This window comes from Macrobrachium nipponense, chromosome 24 (assembly GCF_015104395.2).
Source record: "Macrobrachium nipponense isolate FS-2020 chromosome 24, ASM1510439v2, whole genome shotgun sequence".
NCBI lineage: Eukaryota > Metazoa > Arthropoda > Malacostraca > Decapoda > Palaemonidae > Macrobrachium > Macrobrachium nipponense.
Genome location: NC_061091.1, coordinates 54,729,671 through 54,753,059, shown reverse-complemented (window position 1 = coordinate 54,753,059; position 23,389 = coordinate 54,729,671). Strand labels below are relative to the sequence as shown.

Here is a 23,389-nt window from a genome sequence, read left to right as displayed (position 1 = left end):
AGTACAATACCTTGACAGCCCATTAAGATACTAGCTCTTATAGTCACATGTCACAATACACAGTACATTCCCACCTCAAAAATCTGTCTTTCAGAGGTCTGGGAACTCCCATGATCTGGGACGTTTATAATCAGCCATCATTAATTCTTGAGCGGCTACAAAGGCAGCGCCACACATTTAAGTTTTTGGATTTTTTAAAATTTCAGAACTGAAGCTTGCCCTGTAAATATACAAGCACAGTTTATCTCCAACAAAAACATTCAATGAAACCTGAAAATATGCTGTACAGGATACAAAGAACCATATTTTGCTCATCTACATATGAACTTTCAAGTTACAAACTTTTAGAGATAATGTAGGAACAACTGTGATCGTAAATTAAAAGTTCTTCGGAGCACTCCATCCGCCACCTGTAAGTTCTAATTTTGTATTGTGCGTCTTGGCCTAGTTACGATTTTTGCCACTACCCACGCTGAACAGCACTGCAGCTGACATCAATATGCCAGTACGCTGTCCCAGACTCAAATCTATGCAAGTGGTTAAGACATTATCACTTGTGCTCTGATTAATTCCTGTGCTTTTATCGTGAAATATCAAGCCTATCCTTTACATATCGTGGCTAATGGCAGTGTAAAGCAAGTGAAGATAGTGGCAGTGGTAAAAGGGGCAAGCTATCTCAATGGAAAAAATGTGAGAGTTATAAAGAAATTAGAAAGTGGTGAAAAAAGTTGAGGTAGCACACCAGTATAATATGAATTGCTTGACTATCAGCACAATGTTATGAACAAAAATAGAATTATGGAACATGTGAAAAGTGCTGTGCCAATGCAGTCAACAATTATAAGTAAGGAGACAGGGGAGGTTGGTAGAAGAAATGGAAAACCTTTTAGGTATCTGGATGGAACACCAGAGACTAAGATTTGTATTGCATAGTCTCATGCCGATTTCGATGACTTTAAGGCTAAGGCTGGCGAGAAAGTGCTGCAGATGAAACGTTTGCTGCAAGTCATAGATGGTTTCATCCCTTCAAAAACCATGCTAATGGTTTTTGAAGTGTGTCCGTTACTAATGAGACAGCAAGCGCTGACAAAGCAGCAGCCCAAAATTTTCCTGAGATACTCAAGGAAATGAGTAATAAGGAAGGTTACACCCCTCAGCAAATTTTTAATATTGACAACATAGGCCTTTTCTGGTATGGAGCAGGCCTGAATTTTGCTAAGGGATTAAACCTAATCAATGACTAATTATTCTTAAGCTTTGTTCTAATTTTGATAAAACAGCACTATATTTGTGGAATGAGCTGGCAAGACTGCAAGACTTTACATGGGGGTTTTTTAGGGGTGATTTCTATCATCTGCCATTTTCTATGGTCTGGCAGTGGCTTGGTCCCAAGCGTGCATTTTGTAAGAGGTCATACTGTAGTAGGTTTAATTATACGTATATATTTTATATTGGATAACAAGGTATACAAAAATATCAATATATTGAAGGTATATAATTAAAAGTAAAATTATATATTGCAATACACTCCCTGAACACCTGAATTAGCCCTGGTCACTGACCAGCCCGAACTATATCCCCACATATTTACCCACTAAGTGGGTAATTTTAGCTGTCAGCGTTACCAACGCTGCAGGTAAAATCTAGTCAAATGCGTTACCTCTGTTACCGTTGGGCAACGCTGCCGCAAATACCGGCCACCAGTGGCCTTTCTCCTCAATTGTTTCTTGTTCGCCATGCTATGCTGATCAGTCCCACATCAGGCGAACTTTTGGTCATTTAGCCCAACCCCACTCAAAGAGTTTTTGTATTTTGGATACAGATTACGACCTTGGATTGTTATTAACGTTTTTTCTCCCGTTTTACTTTGGATAGCTACTTTGTACTCGCTATGGATAAGTTAGAAAATAAACGTTGTCGCCGTCTGCAAACGCCTCTGCTTCTGCTTCATCTACAGTTCGACGATCGAGCCTTTTATGACGATCGAGCCTCCTACTGCTGGATATATTGGTGCTCATCGGCTCTGCACGCCCTTCAAGTGTAGGATGAGTACCCTCACACATGATCGACGTTCTTTTCGTTATTTCGTGTAGGAAGGTTCAGTGCAATACCAGTCAGAGATGTTTGTCTTGGTCAGGAGACAAGGAAACTAGTTAGTTATTCTAGAAATTAGTGGACAGGTCATCATCTAGTATGTTAAGCATATTTCTAGCCTGACGAATAATTTAACCAAAATAGAGATAGTGGTATTAGTAGTATAGTTGATTCTAATCGTTCTTTTTCAGCCCCCCTGCCTGTTCCAGAACCAGCCCTAACGGGTGCTGGGGGTAATGGAGAACCACAAGCCTCCAAGTGGGTAGGTTCTGCCGGCCCCCCCGGCGCGGAGCAGGCAGTGTTGGCAGCAGATTCCCCTTCCTTCGATGTGTAAGTTCTCAGGATGATAAAAAATTAGGTCAGATACAGACGAGTAGGGATAATAGGCTACATAGTGTTTAGGAAGAGAAGTGCAGGCTTCTTCGAGTCGGTTTTCTATTATAAGTAGTAGTTTATAGAGATAGAGTGTCCTTAAAGCCTCTTTGGGGTATTCCTGCTTCGAGTTCCTTGCATCAGAAGCTTTTAGGCCATGGTTGGCCTTTCAGATCTGGTTTCGGGTCTGTCGGGTTCTGAAGGGTTGGGTACTGCTCCTTCGTCTTTTAAGGTTACTTTCCTCTACTTATACGATACGATAATTGTTAGTATCAACTAATTCTCTGTTCAATGCATATTGACTTACGATAATTCAGTATGTAGAGAAATCGAATAAAATTAACTACGGCTAGCCTAGTGTTCACGATGGTATGTTGTATGCATATACAGTAGCGTAGCCTAGCCTAAAGTATGTGCTGTACTACATATCGGTAGAGTGATTTTTATAGTGGCTAACGCTGTAGGCTCAAGGCATTCTGACTTCGGATAATTCAGTACAGGTGTAATTGAAAACGAACGAGAATCCGATCTTAGGATAATTCAATATGAATGAAATTGAACAGAATGAAGATCAGATTCTGTCCGACTAAAGCATTATAATTGTTTTATATGTATCATCATATTAGCGTAGTATAAACTAACTCGGCAGTCATTCATGCTGGAATCAGCTGATGACGAATACGGGTTTGCGTCGCCGTATCCATCTCATTCTGTCCTGATTGGCTAGCGTGATTAACGTAACAACTCTTCCTCACTTATGCCAGGTTTGTACTAACGTCTTGAAGGAGACGTGTTTTCAACTATGTTGACATTTATCATAGTCAATAAGGTATCTTGTGGCATATAATCAGATGTCAGATATAAGGAATTCGTATGTATGATGTCTTCATACCTATAACAGACTAATTGCCGTCAGTAATTACATTGTGCTTATGTCAATTACAGTTACAAATAATTACCAGTCGTATTATCAAATTACAGTGACAGCTGAAATTAATATTAGGTTCAATAAAGTTAATTTAATTTCCTTAAAATATTAATTTATTACTTTTCAATCAAATTACAATTACAGAAGCTTGTCGTCAAACAGCACTATTGTAAGAAGGCGTGGCTTAGACAGACAATGATGCCGGCTAGTCTGTTTCCTTGGCTCCAGATTCAACCATATCACTTGGTCTCGGCTAATGTTTTTGTTCTTAGTTAGCATATTAATGAATATCTGGATACTTAACTTATGGAACGAAGTCATACTGTTCGTCTTACGATGTAATTTAAGGCCAAAATTTAACTAATACATCTCATTGGAAGCTAGTTTTTCCCTCAGGTTAGATGGCGTAAAATTTAGCGATTCCGTTCGTTTTCACTTGTTTTCATAGGTATTACGAACCTTACAATTTATACACTTTATTAATCCTTTGTCAGTGTGAAAACAACAGTAATGAGCTCTTTCATGCTATTACTTTTCTCTTACCACGGCTGCGTTTGAATTCATACAAAAGCTTGGGACTTCTGTCCAGGTTGCTGATGCACGTAATTTTGCTTTATCAGCTTCAGCTACATTTATAACATGAATTCAGTAATTACCGTCACACACGGATGAATACAATAAAGTGATGTTGCTATAGGATTCGATTGCATTAGCAACAAGTTCTTGTTCGGTTGTTCATAGCTGTACGCAGTTATACAAGTATATTATCATTAAGATAATACCATTTTAACTTAGAAGAGGGTGCAATTTACGGAGGTGGAGATGTTAGACGATTGTAATTTCTCTCTCTCTCTCTCTCTCTCTCTCTCTCTCTCTCTCTCTCTCTCTCTCTCTCTCTCTCTCTCTCTCTCCTGATTTCATATTCTCTCTTCATCCTTTGTTCCACCCTCTCCTAACACTTGACTCATTGTGCAACAGAGAGGTTTTTCTTCCTGTTACACCTTTTCAAACACTTTTCTGTCAATTTCCCTTCAGCGCTGACTGACCTCTTAGGTCCCAATACTCGGCCTTTGGCCTAAATTCTATCTTTAAACCCAACAATCTCGCTGTCTGAGGCACGATGCTGCCTACGCCAGCTGCACGAGAGATACAGGAAGACTTATTTGCATGTAGTGCAGATTTTGAATACTAATCCCATCATAAATCGAATTAACGCAAGTCAATTACTGTGGCTTCAATACGGACTATATTCACGATCACGTCTTGATAATTTTCCTGATTTTCTAATGTTTCTCAGATTATTGTGGGGAACAGAGTCGGTCTAGTTTTCTCTCTCGCCCAGTTTTTCTGTTAAAACTTATAATTTCTTTACACAATATTCTTTAGCTGCTCATTCTTTGGATGTTGCTTCGGAGTCTTCTCCCTCATCCTGTTTTTATTTGCCAATATCACAGCAGAGCCAGAGTTTTCATTGTTTCATCCTGAAATTTGGAGATGATTTCAATCTCTCTCTCTCTCTCTCTCTCTCTCTCTCTCTCTCTCTCTCTCTCTCTCTCTCTCTCTCTCTCTCTCTCTCTCTAAGGTATGTCACAACTATGAAATATATGGTAAATGTGCATACTTAGATGGATATGAAGATGATTGCAGAGATCTACATCCAAAAATATGCAAAAACCTAAAAGAAGGAAAAGGATGTAAGTTCGACAAAAAATGTAAATATATGCACCCTGTAGCCATGAAAAATAATCAAATAAATAACCAATCAAGCAATAAAATCCAAAATAAGAAAGAAACAAATAAAGAGAGGAATGAAGAATATCAGGTAAAAGAAAAAAACAAGCCATCAACGAGATATGCAGAGGTGCCAGCAAAAAATTTCAATGCATCAGCTCCAAGATTCTACTCAAGAGATAATAACTGTTTTTATTATGCAAGGGGATATTGCAGATATGGAGAAAATTGCAGATTCAGACACAAAATGAATAATTATGATGAAGGAAGAACAAATATTATGGAAAAGTTGGATTTTTTAATGTCAGAATTTCTGGAAATGAAAAAAAGAACAACATACCAGAACAGGAAAGAGACATGGGAAAATCCTTATTATTACCAATATTAAATGAAGGAGAAAACACGCAAACCATCATAGTGATGAATGCGCAGGGTTTAGTTACGAGTAACTCAAAAAGAAAAATAGAGTACTTAGAAGAACTAACCCAAATTGAAAAGAAAATAGATATAATGAATATAAGTGAAACCTGGTATTCCCAAGAGACTGGGAATGATGATCAAATAAAAGGTTTCAAACTTATAGATCAGATAGAAAAAATAGGAATCAAGGGGAACCGCAATATATGGGAAAGACAAAAAACAAGGAAAAATATATGAGAAATATAGTAACTCAGAATGTGAACTAATAGCGGTAGAATTTGAATCTGAAAAATTAATGAACATAGTAATATATAGATCCTCCTAATACTAAAGAGTTTGACTTAATAATAGAAAAATTGGATGATATATGTAGAAATCACAAGGACTGGACTATTCTCCTATCTGGAGACTTCAACTTTCCTTTCGTAGACTGGAAAGAACGAATAGGAGATTGTGGATGTACTTATACATATAAAAAAGAGAGTAATAGTAGTGCAGAAGATAAGAGGCAATTCGAAAAGCTATTAGATATGCTACTAGAATACAACATTCAACAAATAAATCACCTGCCAACAAGAAAGGAAAATACTTTAGACCTAGTATTTGTGAACGAGATGAATTATGTTAAAGAAATAATAGTTTATAATGCGAGTATTTCAGACCATAATGTCATAGAATTAACAGTCCATTCCAAAGCAAGTGAAAACAGAGATAAGCAAGAAATGAAAAAGTGGAAGGATATGGAAAATACAACTTCTACAGTATATAAAAATGGTCAGAAATAAATGAAGAATTAAACAAAGATTGGGATAATATTTTCGTAAGTGATGACATAAAGGTAAATACGGAGATATTATATAAAATATTAGAGAAAATAGTGGATATATATACCGAAGAAGAAAAGTAAACATCAGTCATGCATACCAAGAGACAGAAGGATCTTGTTCCAGAAAATCAGAAAGTGGAAAAAAGTCTAGCAAAAAAAAAAAATGCATGGAAAGTTATAGAACTAAAAAGTAAGATAGAAAATGCAGAACAAAAGATTATACAATCAAAAGAAAATGAAAAACGGGACTTGGAAGAAAAAACCCTATTAAATATCAAGCAAAATCCCAAACTATTATACTCATATGCGAAGAAGATGAATAAAAGAAGAATAGAAATAGGCCCTCTAAGAATTGAAGGGAGATTAACGAATGAAAAAAAGGAAATTTGCAACATACTGGCAGAACGATATAAGAGAGAATTCACCCCTAGAATAGATAATGAAGATAATGATATAGAAGTAAGGGATGAAAATAGTGAATATTTAGCTGACATAGATATTATGAAGCTGATATTGTGCAGGCTATTAATGAAATTAAAAATGGAGCTGCTGCAGGGCTGATGGAATTCCTGCTATTTTGTTAAAGAAAGTAGTTCATTCTATCGCAAAGCCACTTGCAATATTATTAAGACAAAGTGTAGATACAGGCAAGATTTATGATGAGCACAAATTAGCATATATTACCCCTACTTTCAAAAGTGGATCAAGACTAGAGGCAAGTAATTATAGGCCTGTGAGTCTAACATCACATATTATGAAAGTGTATGAAAGGGTAATGAAGAAAAATATTATGAAACATTTAATAAAAAATAATTTGTTTAATAAAGGGACAACATGGTTTTCGTACCCGGAAAAAGTACACAAACCCAACTGTTAGTCCACCGTGAGAACATATTAAAAAATATGAAAGCGGAAATGAAACAGATGTGGTTTATTTAGACTTTGCAAAAGCTTTTGATAAAGTAGACCATAATATATTAGCGAAGAAAATTAGAAAACACAATATCATGGATAAAGTAGGAAGATGGTTAAAAGAATTTTTACACAACAGAAAACAGATAGTTATTGCAAACGACGAGAAATCGGATGGAAGCCAAGGTAATATCCGGTGTGCCGCAAGGTACGGTGTTAGCTGCAATACTGTTTGTTATTATGATTGAAGACATGGACAATAATGTTAAGGATTCGGTAGTGAGTAGTTTCGCAGATGACACAAGAATAAGTAGAGAAATTACTTGTGATGAAGATAGGAACGCTCTACAAAGAGACCTTAACAAAGTATATGATTGGGCAGAGGTAAATAGGATGGTATTTAACTCTGATAAATTTGAATCAATAAATTATGGAGACAGAGAAAGAAAGCTATATGCATATAAGGGACCTAATAATGAGACAATCACAAATAAGGAAGCAGTTAAAGACCTTGGTGTGATGATGAATAGGAACAGTTATGCAATGATCAAATAGCAACTCTGTTGGCAAAATGTAAAGCAAAAATGGGAATGTTGTTACGGCACTTCAAAACAAGAAAAGCTGAACACATGATTATGCTTTATAAAACATATGTTCGTAGTCCACTTGAATATTGCAATATGATATGGTACCCACACTATCAAAAGGATATTGCACAAATAGAGAGTGTACAAAGGTCCTTTACAGCTAGAATAGAAGAAGTTAAAGACCTTGACTACTGGGAAAGACTACAATTCTTAAAATTATATAGTCTAGAAAGGAGAAGAGAACGCTACATGATAATTCAGGCATGGAAACAGATAGAAGGAATAGCAGAAAATATCATGGAACTAAAAATATCAGAAAGAGCAAGCAGAGGTAGATTAATAGTGCCCAAAACTATACCAGGAAAAATAAGGAAAGCACACAGGACATTAATCCACTACGCACCAGCATCGATAATGCAGCGTCTATTCAATGCGTTGCCAGCTCATCTGAGGAATATATCAGGAGTGAGCGTAGATGTGTTTAAGAATAAGCTCGACAAATATCTAAACTGCATCCCAGACCATCCAAGATTGGAAGATGCAAAATATACCGGAAGATGTACTAGCAACTCTCTGGTAGACATTAGAGGTGCCTCACACTGAGGGACCTGGGGCAACCCGAACAAGATGTAAGGTCTGTAAGGTAAGGTAAGTAAGGTCTCCTCTCTCTCTCTCTCTCTCTCTCTCTCTCTCTCTCTCTCTCTCTTCCACGGGTCCTGTAGTTCTCAGGCTGCTGGTGTTGATGCTTCAAGGCGGTATCCGCAACTACGTATTTTCATCCTTGCTTTCTTTGAGACATAGTGTGTCCTCCGTAGTTCTTGAGGAGGCTACGGCAGTTGGAGATTCATCTGCGCCATTGTTGACTGTATTGATACCGGTTGTCACCACCCACTCCTTTCACAGGGTAGTTAGTAATCTTCCTTCTTCGTTCCCATTTATATACCTTAGGTGTGTGAGACGTAACGTGCTTACCGCGGTAATTGCTGGGGGCTACGGCCTTTGGCAGTTCGTCTGCATCGTAGTTAGCACCTTTTGTGCCCTCAGCCCCCTTTTCTAGGTTAGCTGGTAATTTCCTTTTGCGGCTCCCATTGGTTCCGCAGTTCGTAACCCGTTATTAAAGCACTATGTACCGCACACTTGGTTCTCCACCTGCACATTGTCAGCGCTAGGTGCTCCGGTGGTTACTCGTAGTGACTTCTCTCTCTCTCCTTATTTTCTCAACTTTTTCCTGCTGTTTTTCGGTTCCACCTTAAAGGGTTTTCAAGGTGGGTTCGACCTTGATTCCCTGTCTACTGGGAGTACTTCTTTCCCTCACTTGCTCCGGACTCCAGTCTAGGTTTAGTATTGGTAACGGGAGTTAGTTGGATCGCGTTTTGCAACCTCTTCGCTCTTAGGTGTGTGGCTCGCCTATTGTCGTCCTGGTCTCGTGTCATAGTCACTGGTGAGCGCAGAGTTTCACAGTCAAGTGAGACTGGTTCAAGGTTAGGTCATCGTCTTGGTTGGTACACATTTGGCGCAACAGTATGGGAGTGACTTGCATGGGTGGGCGTTCATCGCCAAGCCCAAGGTATATTCAGCTCAGGCGTAACGTTATCGTCACTGGGTAGTGAGGGTATGCGCAGTCGAGTACCTAACTCTTACATGTTTCGCGGAACTGGTGACAGTTCGGCTTCGATCTTGTGAAGGGCTGGACAGGGGTTACATCATCATGTCTTGGGGGGAGTGCAGGTTGCGCAGTCGCATACGACTTGCACAGGAGTTTATCATCTTCTTGTTGGTATATCGTGCGCAATCAGATCGGTAGGCTCAGATATGATGGGATCTTGTATGTCGTTTGGTATCGAACACCCAGGCGTAGTAGGTTCCGTGTTCTTGGGTGCTGCTCTTGTGGGGGTTTCGGTTTTTCTCCTTTTTCCTGTTCCGGTGTGGCCGGACAGGTCTGACAGAGGATAGATACCTTTGAAGAGAGACTCGTTTGCTAGTTGTGGGTTTTTGTTTCTCCAGCGAAGGAAGCGAGTATAACAATTGTGGACTTTGTCCATTCTCTCTTTCCGCATTCCAGGCTCCAAAGGAATCTCAGTTAATTCAAGTAATGTTTGATACATTGTATTCAACCAAACCAGCAGTCTCAAACATCAAATAGACTAGTCTGGTTTCGGCGAGTCTGGCAGTTTTTTGGGGAAGGACTAAGCTAGCATCACTTTTCTGTTTAAGGTAGCGGGTAACTCCTCTGCCGGAGTCAGACTTCCGGTTTAAGAGTCAGTTGAGGTTTTTCTCTATTGGGTTCCTTCATTGATTCGTGTTGTTGGGGTTACGGATCATGAGGCTCGTATTTGGAAGACACCTTTCACAGCCAGTGGGAGGCCTTGTCCCACTCTGTGTGGATGTGGTGAGAGTTGATGGGTGTTTCTCTGAGCCTGGACTGTTTAATAACCTCTTCACTTTGGTTTCGAGGGGGTTTGCATACCAGACTAACATTTCTGAGGGTTATGCTATGTTCTTGTCAAGGAGAGGAGGGACCATTGTTAAATCATTGCCTCAGCGCTATCCGGACACTCATAAGAAAGGGGTTCTTAGTCAATCCAAGGGCACAAAGTGTCGCGGAGGGCTACCCTTTGGCTTCCGGAGGAATATTTCGCTGTCGGCGATTGTGTAGGTGGTTATTTGAGAGTCGTTGTGGTTTTTCACAACACAGTATCTTAGGAAATTTCAGTTTCTTCAGAGAGGTTACTCTCGGGGTCCTGTCGTTGCGGTAACTCAGCTTATAGTTTGGCTTGGTAGAGTTAAGGTGTTAGGAGTTTATGGAGGCAGTGATAGTCTAAATAAACTTCAGGGTGTTAGAAGTTTAGGGAGGCAGTGATAGTCTAAATGAACTTTATGGTGTTAGAAGTTTAGGGAGGCAGTGATAGTCTAAATGAACTTTATGGTGTTAGAAGTTTAGGGAGGCAGTGATAGTCTAATGAACTCTAGTGTTTCTGTTGGTCAAGCTTAGACCGAGTGTATTGTCCCTTAGGCCCTTGAGGTTAGGCAGATCCCGATGGTCATGTTGGAATAACTACTACTACAGCACAAGTCATCTACATCAGTGAGCAGTAGAGAACTGAAGGTCCTGCACACTCAACTTCTCCATACATGAGAGGCTACATAGCCACATGGGAGGTTCACCATTTCCCCTCCATACATGAGAGGTATAGAATACCACATGGGAGGTTCTTCAGACTCAGGCACAACCTTGGACTTGACACCGACGGTATGGTACTTCCTCTGCAAGCATCCTCACCTACTGAGCTGGACAACCAGGTGAGGAGATTTGTTTTTACCTCCATGAATAAGAAGTATAGCTTATCACATGGGAGATACTTCTGACTCAGATAGTACCTTAGACTCAACACTGACGTTGAAGTACTTTCTTTGCATACACTGAGCTGGACAACCAGGTGAGAAGATTTGTTGTTACCTCCATGAATAAGAAGTATAGCTTATCACATGGGAGGTACTTTTGACTTAGACTGTACCTTAGACTCAACACTGACGTTGAAGTACTTTCTTTGCTAACATCCTCACCTCCGAGTTAGATAACTAGGTGAGGATACATGCTTTTATACATGGTAGGTTGCTTATGAGTTACCTGCGTATGTTCCGTGGACAGGTCGGGCTGAATGAGATTGATCCCGCCTCCGAATAAATGTTGTTAATCGGGCTAATTCAGGTGTTAAGGGAGTGCATTGCAATATGAAGTTTTCATAATAAAACTAATATTGTAATACTTACCTGAACACCTGAATGATTCCCACCCTCCTCCCCACTTCAATTTGATAGTGAATGATTCAATTGAGGAGAAAGGCCACTGGTGGCCGGTATTTGCGGCAGCGTTGCCAACGGTAACACAGGTAACTCATTTGACTAGATTTTACTTGCAGAGTTGGTAACGCTGACAGTTAAAATTACCCCCTTAGTGGGTAAATATGTGGGGATATAGTTTGGGCTGGTCAGTGATCAGGGCTAATTCAGGTGTTCAGGTAAGTATTACAATATTAGTTTTATTATGAAAACTTCATAATCTAAGTAGTAGATTAATGCTTTGAATGAGAAGTACAGAAATTTTTTTATCCTGCTCTGTGAATATGCATGACATCCAGACAGAACTATACTATCAGTATCTGTATCAGAAAGAGTGCAGTAAGAGATTTGCTCAGATATGGGTTCAAGCAAAACTAAAAAATAATAAACATACATACAGGCGGTCCCCGGGTTACGACGGTTCCGGCTTACGACGTTCCGAGTTTACGACGCTTTTTCTTAAATATTCAATGGAAAAATCCGTCCTTGGTTACGACGCTTGTTCCGAGGTTAAGACGCTGACGCTTCCAACGCTCCGAGTTAACGACGCTTTTAAAAAACGCGTACTGTGATAAAAATCCTTTATAGTTTAGCACAGTATATTAATAAAAATAAGTTTCTGGTTAGATTACAACAAAAATTTTGAGGTTGTGATGATTTTCGACACTTTTTATGTCGTATTTTTCTATGTTTTTTAGTGACGCCTCATATGCGGAACTAGTTTCCGAGCGAATGAATACATACTAGCTTGCGGTGCGCAAAGTTTACATATAACAGTCCAAAAGCGCAAATAATGAAAAAATCATTGCTTGTTTCCAGTAATAATAACAAAACGAAGTTTCTGGTTAGATTACAACGCAAATTCCAAGTATCCAAAGAGAGACATTATCCAGTAATTTGATCAGAGAGAGAGAGAGAGAGAGAGAGAGAGAGAGAGAGAGAGAGAGAGAGAGAGAGAGAGAGAGCGTCTTCCGACGCTCCCAGTTAAGGACAGAGAAGTGTTCGTTTCGTTAAACGGCCTCTGACTCATGCCAGTAAATGTTTTGTTGATACTAATAATATAAGCCTATTTAAAGATACGTTTACTTTAATTAGTCTATATGATACGTAAATAGTAATCAACTGTTCTGTAGCCCTCAAGATTTGGCAAAATTGAAGTATCCAAAGAGAGACATTATCCAGTACACTGGAACCTTGACATACGAATTTACCATCGTCGTATATCAAAACAGTTGTATCTCAAAGCATTTTTTCCCATTTAAAATAATGTAATATGTATTAATCCGTTCTAGCGGTATGAAACCACACCTAAACACAGCTAAATTACATATAATATACACATATCACAAGAAACGAGTAATAACATAATGATAAAATAACATAGCAATGTGATAAATGATAATAAATGTTAATAAAATCAATTAAAAAAAAGAAAGGAATTTTACTTACCACAACGAAAGATGACGTGAGGCCAGCAGGGGGAGGAGGTAGGGAAGGGCGGCAGGGAACGATTTGTTCTCTTTATTTACGTATGTACACTAATAACTACGTAATAAACACAAATGAAATAACATTGCTAAACTAATTTTTATTTATTTTTTTTAATCAGTTCGTAGTTTAGAAATAATGGTGATGCCTTTGGAAGGTTTTTATAGCTTCCTTCTGCTTGATGATTGTGGATATTGTAGAAGGATTTCGACCATACTCGTTTGCTTCCATCAAAATCCTTTTCCTGGGTTTTTTCTTATCACCTGCTTTGTCTTTAGCTTTGAGACCCATGGTTAATAATAAAATAGACAAAATAACACAAAAAATAGGCGCAAATACAACGAACTAAACAACGACGTGTTAACATGCAGCACCAACAAACAAACAGACAACGCCATTTATCAGTCACCTATACAACTAACACTCATCGCAAAATCGTATCTCAAATATTTCGTTGTATATCAAAGCTTATATTTTCGCACATTTTCTGTTGTATCTCAAAACATTCGTATATTAGGGCAATCGTATGTCAAGGTTCCAATGTAATTTGATCAGAGAGAGAGAGAGAGAGAGAGAGAGAGAGAGAGAGAGAGAGACGCTTTGGCAACAATGGTCTCGGGGATTGACGTAACGTTTATTTTCAGAACAGATAGGACAGAGAAGTGTTCGTTTCATTAAACGGCCTCTGACTCATGGCAGGAAATGTTTTGTTGATACTAATATATAAGCCTATTTAAAGATACGTTTACTTTAATTAGTCTATATGATACGTAAATAGTAATCAGCTGTTCTTGTAGCCCTCAAGATTTGGCAAAATCACTCCAGGTTTTACATAAAACTTCAAGAATGTAGCGTCACCAGAGGATTACAATAGTTTTTACCTTCAAGAACCAGCATTCTTTTATGAAAATAACTCCAGGTTGTACATAAAACTACAGGAAACAACATGTAGTGTAACCAAAGGATTACAAGTATGGTTTTTATAACTTTTTATTAGTTTAAGACATATTTCCAAGCGTCGTTCCGGCTTACGACGATTTTCGGCTTACGACGGGTCTCAGGAACGGAACCCCCGTCGTAACCCGGGGACTGCCTGTATAGTGAAATCCCTCAAAAGCACTTTCTGTATAATGTATTGAAAGTTAGAAAGGTAACCAAGAGACGTGAAAATAGAAGTACTTTAGATTTAAAATATACAAGCTTTGGCAATACCATGATGCAAAACAAAATTCTTATTTTAATGTGATACGAGAATATTAATAAGAAACACCATTCCGTAAGAAACTGAAAACTATGTGCTTAACCCTTAAACGCCAAAAATATTATTTTTTTCATAAATTCACCATAAATCAAAATATTGTGCTAGAGACTTCCAATTTGTTTCAAAATGAAGGTAAATTATTGAATATTACTAGAATATAAGCGTTTTAGCTTACAATTGCGTTTTTCTACCATTTCGGTAGAGTCAAAGTTGACCAAAGGTTGAAATTTTGGCAATTATCGTTATTTATATGAAAATATCTCAAATTGATAAAAGCTACAACCATGGGGTTGTTTTTAGTTGTATTGTGCATAAAATTGCGCACATTTCCATATATAAAACTTTATATAACGGCTAATTTTAAAATGGTGCAAACATTACCACAATCGCATGTATGATTTTTTTCGGAAGAGTTACCGTGCGGACGTAAGGAAAAAGTTTTTTCATAAATTCACCATAAATCAAAATATTGTGCTAGAGACTTCCAATTAGTTGCAAAATTAAGGTAAATGATTGAATATTACTAAAATATAAGAGTTTTAGCTTAAAATTGTGTTTTTCGACCATTTCGGTAGAGTCAAAGTTGACCGAAGGTTGAAATTTTGGCAATTATCGTTATTTATATGAAAATATCTTAAAACTGATAAAAGCTACAATCATGAGTATTTTATTGTTGTATTCTACATAAAAATGCGCACATTTTCACATATAATATTTCATGTAACGGCTAATTTACAATGGTACAAAAATTATGTCAAAGTGACGAAATAATTTCCGAGATGTGTCACAGATACTTTTTAGTGCGGCAAGAAAGAAATTCGCGCTTGCGCACCTGCATAACGATTGTAAACAAAACAACACCTTGATCCGTGAACTCCCAGCATCCCCCAAGGTGTGTGATTCAAAAGTTTTAGGCTGGTAGGCCTATAAGTATTTTTCCGCGAATTTAAAAAAAAAACTTTTGTAAGTTGACGTAAAATACGTCCAGTCGGCAGTAAAGGGTTAACTTTCCTCAGTAGATAGTTGCAACATCCTGGTGATAAAGCACTGCACAATAAAAAATAAAAAACTAGAGCAGAAAAAAAAATGGTGTTTACTTTTAGAAAGACCTAAGAGTAATGGGTTCACGGGCTCAGCTTACCAGTACCGTTGTTGCCATATATGTTGAAAAAGAAATTATAATCTTCTAAATAGCCACTGTTGGTAGAGTAAAAGCTTTCTTGCCTTGTGTTTATTTATATGCCATCACTGTATCAACAGTAGCACTATTCCAGCTTAGACTGGCTATGAGAGAATTCTTATGTTAGTTTGTATGCTTGGATTTCATAAAAATGGTTACTCTGCCTATAATAATTTATAGGAGTTTAAAATTTTGAGATCTTTGGAGCCAGGCTTCTTTTCTAAAATCAAATCTCCTGTTTTAAATTGTGTACATACTTTCTCACATATTTCTGTAAGTTTTTGTTTTCTTCCATCTCTGTATTAGTATTTGTAAACTTTTTTCTTCACTAGAAAATTTTACTTTTTTAAAACCAAATGCTTTGATCAGAGAAAGGAGAGAAATTGTAAGAATTACTTAGAGTAACAATGCACAAAGCTATAAGGCTTCAGTGGCAATCTCCTATCAGAAGTTAGTTGACTAACAAAAAAGTTACATTCTCTAGATAAACATAATGAAAACCTTTTTTCATACAGAGCTAGATAGTTTGGATGGAAACAAGTTATTCCAGAAGGAGCCAGGAAGAATATCACGCATAGCCAGAGGTGCTGGCGTCATGGAGGTTGAAGTTAAGGATCTACTGAACCAGTATGCTAAATTTGCCGGGATGGTTAAGAAAATGGGAGGCATGAAAGGACTATTTAAAGGTAAGAATATTTGTTTTATTTTAATGAGTAATTGAAGAAGTAAAACTTTCAGTACTCAGTGTCAGATTATGAGGTAAATAAGGAAAGTTATATGAAAGGAAAGTAGTAGGAAATGAGGGAAATATGAAGTAAATGTAAGATATCCAGTGTTTAGGAATTGGCAGTGCTTGAGGCCTTTTTCTAGGTCACCTTCAATACTTAACATCTCTATAGCTGATCATCAGCTTACAATCAAATGCTGGTAAATTAGTGTTAAAGTACAGCAGGGACAATGATGGACTCCAAGACCAGCAGAGCACATTAATTGCAATACAGTGGCACCTTGTTTCTCCAACGTTTCTTATGTCGAACATTATTTTAATGAGTAATTGAAGAAGTAAAACTTTCAGTACTCATTGTCAGATTATGAGGTAAATAAGGAAAGTTATATGAAAGGAAAGTAGTAGGAAATGAGGGAAACATGAAGTAAATGTAAGATATCCAGTGTTTAGGAATTGGTAGTGCTTGAGGCCTTTTTCTAGGTCACCTTCAATACTTTATATCTCTATAGCTGATCATCAGCTTACAATCAAATGGTGGTAAATTAGTGTAAAAGTACAGCAGGGACAATGATGGACTCCAAGACCAGGAGAGCACATTAATTGCAGTACAGTGGTACTTCAAGCTGGCCGATCATTTTTTTTATACTTGTATTTGATGGCCTACTGCGTCCTACAAGAAAACTGTATTAACATTTTTTTAATTTACAATATATGTAGTTTAATGATAACCATATTTGACAAAATAAATAAAAGAATAAAGCATTTCATTATAAAATTTAGCATAAAAGATGTACAAAATCGTACATCACTGCGGTGACATCACACGCAGGTGACTTGAGACTTGAACGCAGGAGCATTTATATGTTGACGAGAGAAGGAGAATAGCGTTAGAATATTACTGTATGTATGTAAAAGCATAAGAATTCACATAAAGGGAATTTCACAAATTTAACATATGATAAAATATGAAAACAATCAAATGCAATACAGAAAGAATAAAAGCCTTAATTGAGCCAGTGTTTGGTGCGCCGAGTGAGACAGTATAGTGTAACCATATTGAACAAAATACTAAATGAATGAACAAAGCTTTCCACAATAAAATGTAGCATAAATGATTTACAAAATCATTCATCATTGCAGTGATACACAGCTAACTTGAGATAGAGGGATGTAGCGTTCATATTTATATCGATTCAACCAGTCTATAATGTCACTGAGATCCTGATTTCTCCTCAGTCTGCTGGACGCTGGTTCGAACCCACGAGAGGATGAAATTATTATCAATTAAAAAATTCCCCTTCAGTTAACATATATGAAAATATATTAATTCTGAGGTAGAGCAAATTGAATATTAAAGGATATTTGTAGCTTAATGCATGTACTATACTATATATATGTATGGATGTATGTGTTTATAATATAGTATATTTATTTTATATATATTTAGCCAGTTAGGGATGGAGGAAAGTGATCTTGAAAGATTTATGATATCAACACTGGTGTGTAATGTAGGATAGTATTTAGGTTTTAATGAAAAAAATATATGTAACATCTGCTGTATTATGTATATTGACCCAATAGAAATTATCAAGTTGATTTATTTATGATGTGGCATTCATAAATCTTTCTTAAATAAGCTGAAACTTTCAGTTGGTGTTGGTATGCTTCGAATGTTGATGTCTTTCATTGGACGGGCTTTACAGTACTTAAAGGATTTTTGTTTTCAACAGTTGTTTATAGTTTCTTTTATCCTGTATTGTTTGCTAAATGTTACAAAATCTGTCGCTGCTTTTTTCAAATGTTACAAAATCTATCACTGCTTTTTGCAGTTTGACTTTCTAACTAAAAAAAAAAGTTGTCTGTAGGGGTGACTTGTTAAAATCCTTGCAATTTATATCCGTACAGTACGTAATGTGTTTTATGCCCTTTAGGTAACTATTCTTCTTTGGATTAAGTTCATGAAAGTAGTGTGAAATTTTTAGGCAAATCTTATTTCCAGGAGGAGACATGTCCAAGAATGTTAACCAGATGCAGATGAATCAACTTAACCAGCAGATGGCAAAGATGATGGATCCTAGGGTATTGCAACAAATGGGTGGCTTCAAAGGATTAGAGAGTATGATGAAGCAGCTACAGCAAGGTGGTGGTCCTATGGGAATGGGGAAAAATGCTTTCAAATAGCATTAAGAGGGTTTACTGTCTTCTTTCAGGTCTGTTGTTAGGTAGATTTAATATTTTATACAATTTTTTGAAACTGTTGGGAATGTACTATGTCTTCATGAATTGTTGTGATAAGACAAGGTTTTCACTCCTGAGTACATAGTGGGTTTTATCATTTTCTCCACTCATACACTTATTCCTACATATGCCGCAGAAGGGCAAATTTTTAAAGTGCCAATATATGTAGTGCTCTTTTGAACATACGTAGTTTGTTCTGTTTTTTTCTTTTTTTTTTGTCAAGTTTATAAAAATAAGTCTTGAATCCTGCTTTTACTTTAATGTAATCCTTTTTAGTTGTCTTTATATTAAATTATGGTGTCAACTTGAGAAAACAAACAGCATTAATTTTTTATAACTGAGCTCACTTTGCAGTTAAGCAAAATATTAAAGCTGATGTAGGTACTGTAGCAAAACCAGTAAGGTAGCAATAAAAAAAAGATACAGGTACATAATCCTTTACCCAAAATCGTTGGGGGCAGATGCGTTTCGTCTTCTGGAATTTTTCGGATTTCAGAACTGTGGGATTAGGAGCATAATCAATTATCACTACTGCACCAAAAGCGTTTTTTTTTTTCCTCTCTCTCTCTCTCTCTCTCTCTCTCCCCTTTTTTCATGTTTTTTTTCCATTATAGCTATTCATTATACTTTGTTCATATAAATATACTGTTAAATGAATGTGAGATAATTAACATCGTTAATAATAAAATATTGGGACCATGAAGACATCGTTAATAATAAAATATTGGGACCATGAAGACCATATGTTCACTAACACATTGCATATTTTCAGTAAAAACATTCAGTAAAACGCAAATACAGTGCTCCCCCCATATTCGGGGGGGATGGGTACCAGACCCCCCCGTTGAATAGCTAGAACCCACGAACAGTTGGAACCCCTTTAATAAAAATGCTTGAAACTGCCTATTTTGTTAGTTAAAACTCAAGAAAAATCAACTTTAAATTTTTATACTTGGTTTTTTAATACTTTTATCACAAAAAGTTCATTTTATGATGAAATTGATAAAAAAAACAGGAATTTGTGGATATTTCTCATAGAAAAATACCATGAATAGGCAAATTGCTTCTCAATAATGGGTAGATATGGTCCAGAGAGAAATCCGCGAATGCGTGAGTCCGCGAATCTGGAGAACGCGAATACAGGGCCCCACTGTAATACATATTTGATTGTTACCATGATTGTGGTTATTTGATTGTTGATGGCAAAAAGTACTCAACAGTTTGCTTTGTGTAATTATTTCTTCTTGTAAACAAGAATTTTACAATTCTAATTTTATTATAGAGGGTTGTTTTTTATTTTCACAAGTTTTCATGAGTTTGCGGTCGTACATTTGATCACTACAACACACTGTGTGGGATTTTTCATACTGCTATATTAAAGTTAAAATTATTTTTAAATTCTAGTTCTCAAGAAGTAATTATATAAAGAAAATTATTGAGTAATTTTTTCCATCAGCAGGCAAATAATCATGATCATTGTAACATTCAAATTTAGTGCCGTCACAACATGTCTATTAATAGAACAGAAGTAGAGGGTAGTCGTTGGATAATGGAGCTCTATGGCAACCAGCCAGCTAGTCAGGTTTTAGCTGTCTACTGTCTGAAAAAGAACATTTTGCTCATATGAAGTTAACGATGTCATATCTACTGTGTTTTCAATACATTATGTACATAGCTTTTTAATGGTGTATTTTCTGCAACAGAATTTTTTTTTTTTTTTTTTTTTTTGTGCATCATTAGATATTTACTAATGCTGTGTTGACTACCTTTAAAACAAGTTAAATCTCTTTAATCTCTCAAGGAATGTTAATTCATTTCAGTTTACCTGCTGGTCACAACCTATATTGTCCACATGTCTAACAAAAATTTTTTTTTCTTCTTTTTTTCAAAAGATGTATTACATGTACTGTGCATTTTTTAAACATTATGGATGCACACACACACGCTGTGTGCATATGTACTAATACCTATTGGTAACAAAGACTCAAATTACCAGCCTACATATATTTTCGAGAGAGAGAGAGAGAGAGAGAGAGAGAGAGTATAGAGAGAGAGAGAGAGAGATTATTGAGAGAGAGAGAGAAGAGAGAGAGAGAGAGAGAGAGAGAGAGAGAAGAGATTATTTAGGACACTAAGGCTTGGGAGATGTACAAAAATTTTATTAGCTTGAGATTTTTTTTAATCTTGGGATTTTCATGGTTAATTCTTGGAATTTAGTAAGAAAAATAATTTGACTCAAGTCAGCCATTAGCATGCCAAGTTACTACCCGTATGAATTGATGCTCTACTCTTCACAAAATGTTTTCAGTTTTTAGAATTTTGGATAAAGGATTGTGTGCCTGTGTATAGATAATTTTTTTAGTTTTCACTTGTGAATATATTTTTTTTCAGCTTTTGGTCAGCTGATTGAATGCAAATGTTTTATTATTATTATTATTTAAAATATGGTATTTTACAAATCATAACTTCATGAGAAATTACTATACATTAAATTAGTTCTTAATGGGAATCTCTCTTACAGAATCTGTCTGTATGGAGGGATAAGTGTAAAACTGCCTTATCTTTCTCTACCCCTCTAAAGTTATTTTGACAATTTTTCATGGAAGCTTTAATTATGCAGATAATTAATTTTTTCAGATTTATCTTTCCTTTATCAAAATTGTATTAAGATATTTGAAATTTAGAAAGAAATATGAAATATGTTTATTCTCTAAATGAATACAGAAATTAGTTTTTATGTTGGAGTATTTCTTTTGCCTTTGTTGATTGTCTTCTATGAATTCTCCTTTACATTTTTGTGATCCAGAAAATGAGATGGAGTACAATGATCTAAAGGTGGAACTGGTGCTTTAAAAAATAATAGTGAAAGAGGTTGGAAATCAAGATTGAAGAAGGATACAGGAATGCAGGTAAAGTAAACTATTTAAAAGTGGGTGCAGCTAGGGCATGAAAGGATGCCCTTTGGAAATAATAAAGATAGACATATTAGTATGATTCAGACAAAAGAAGCTGATTTGAAACTGTAATCATTAGAAACTGATTCAAAATTGCAGGTAGTCATATACATTTCTGCCAAGCAAATACTTATGGATGGTTGTTAACACTCTTACGCCGAAGCCCTAAAAATCAAAACGTCTCCCGTATGCCGGGCACGGTTTGGAGTGAGCGCGGAAGTGGAAAAAATAATTTTTTCAAAAAATCACAGCGCGCGTAGTTTTGAAGATTAAGAGTTCATTTTTGGCTCCTTTTTTTGTCATTGCCTGAAGTTTAGAATGCAACCATCAGAAATGAAAAATAATATCATTATCATATGTAAATAATGCGATATTATGGTAGCGAAAAAAAAAATATTCATACATAATTGTATTCAAATCACGCTGTGCAAAAAACGGTCAAAGCTAACCAGTTACTTTTTTTTGCATTGTATTGTACACTAAATTGCGATCATTTTGATATATAATACATTGTAAAACAAGAAAAGCAACACCAGAAAAATATTATCACAAAATGATGTACGAATTCATAACGCGCGGACGTAAAAAAATATTTTTTTTAAAAATTCACCGTAAATCACAATATTGTTCTAGAGACTTCCAATTTGTTTCAAAATTAAGACAAATGATTGAATATTATGATACTGCAAGTGTTTTAGATTAAAATTGCAGATTTTGACCATTTCGGACGAGTTAAAGTTGACCGAATGTCAAAATTTTTATATATATTTTTTTTTTATATGCACATATTTCGGAAATGGAAACAGCTACAACCTTTAATTATTTTTTGTTGTATTCTTCATGAATTTGCGCACATTTTGATATATGAAACTCTATAAAACGGCTAATATGAAAAGGAGCAAATATTAGGATAATGCTATCTACGCATTTCGGAGATTTTCGGCCGCGAAGCGGCGCGCGGAGGGAAGAAAGATATTTTTTTCAAAAATTCACCATAAATCACAATATTGTTCTAGAGACTTCAAATTTGTTTCAAAATGAAGATAAATAAATGAATATTACTAAGCCGTAAGAGATTTAGCTTACAATTACGTTTTTCGACCATTTCGATTGCGTCAAAGTTGACCGTACGTAGTATTTTTCCAATTATCGTAATTTATATGCAGATATTTCAGAAATGAGAAAAGCTACAACCTTTAATTATTTTTTGTTGTATTCTTCATGAATTTACGCACATTTTGATATATGAAACTGTATAAAACGGCTAATATGAAAAGGAGCAAATATTAGGATAATGCGATCTACGCATTTCGGAGATTTTCGGCCGCGAAGCGGCGGGCGGAGGGAAGAAAGATATTTTTTTCAAAAATTTACCATAAATCACAATTTTGTTCTAGAGACTTCAAATTTGTTTCAAAATGAATATAAATAAATGAATATTACTAGGCCGTAAGAGATTTAGCTTACAATTACGTTTTTCGACCATTTCGATTGCGTCAAAGTTGACCGTACATAGTTTTTTTTTCCAATTATCGTAATTTATATGCAGATATTTCAGAAATGAGAAAAGCTACAACCTTTAATTATTTTTTGTTGTATTCTTCATGAATTTGCACACATTTTGATATATGAAACTCTATAAAACGGCTAATATGAAAAGGAGCAAATATTAGGATAATGCGATCTACGCATTTCGGAGATTTTCGGCCGCGAAGCGGCGAGCGGAGGGAAGAAAGATATTTTTTTCAGAAATTCACCATAAATCACAATATTGTTCTAGAGACTTCAAATTTGTTTCAAAATGAAGATAAATAAATGAATATTACTAGAC

At 36.2% G+C, this 23,389-nt stretch overlaps 1 protein-coding gene across 2 annotated transcripts in view; it reads left to right on the top strand.

Annotated features, from left to right (window-relative positions):
* The window catches only part of LOC135205643 (signal recognition particle subunit SRP54-like), a 203,839-nt gene extending 183,506 nt beyond the window's left edge, over window positions 1–20,333 (top strand). Inside the window, exons 10-11 of one of the 2 annotated variants that reach the window (XM_064236461.1) lie at window positions 16,155–16,325; window positions 18,369–20,333. In XM_064236461.1, the coding sequence (XP_064092531.1) occupies window positions 16,155–16,325; window positions 18,369–18,547 (350 nt within the window). In that variant the 3' untranslated portion in view covers window positions 18,548–20,333. Of the gene's footprint in view, window positions 1–16,154; window positions 16,326–18,365 lie in introns of both variants that reach the window. The other variant, XM_064236459.1, reaches the window with a different exon arrangement.
* Window positions 20,334–23,389: the final 3,056 nt, after the last annotated feature.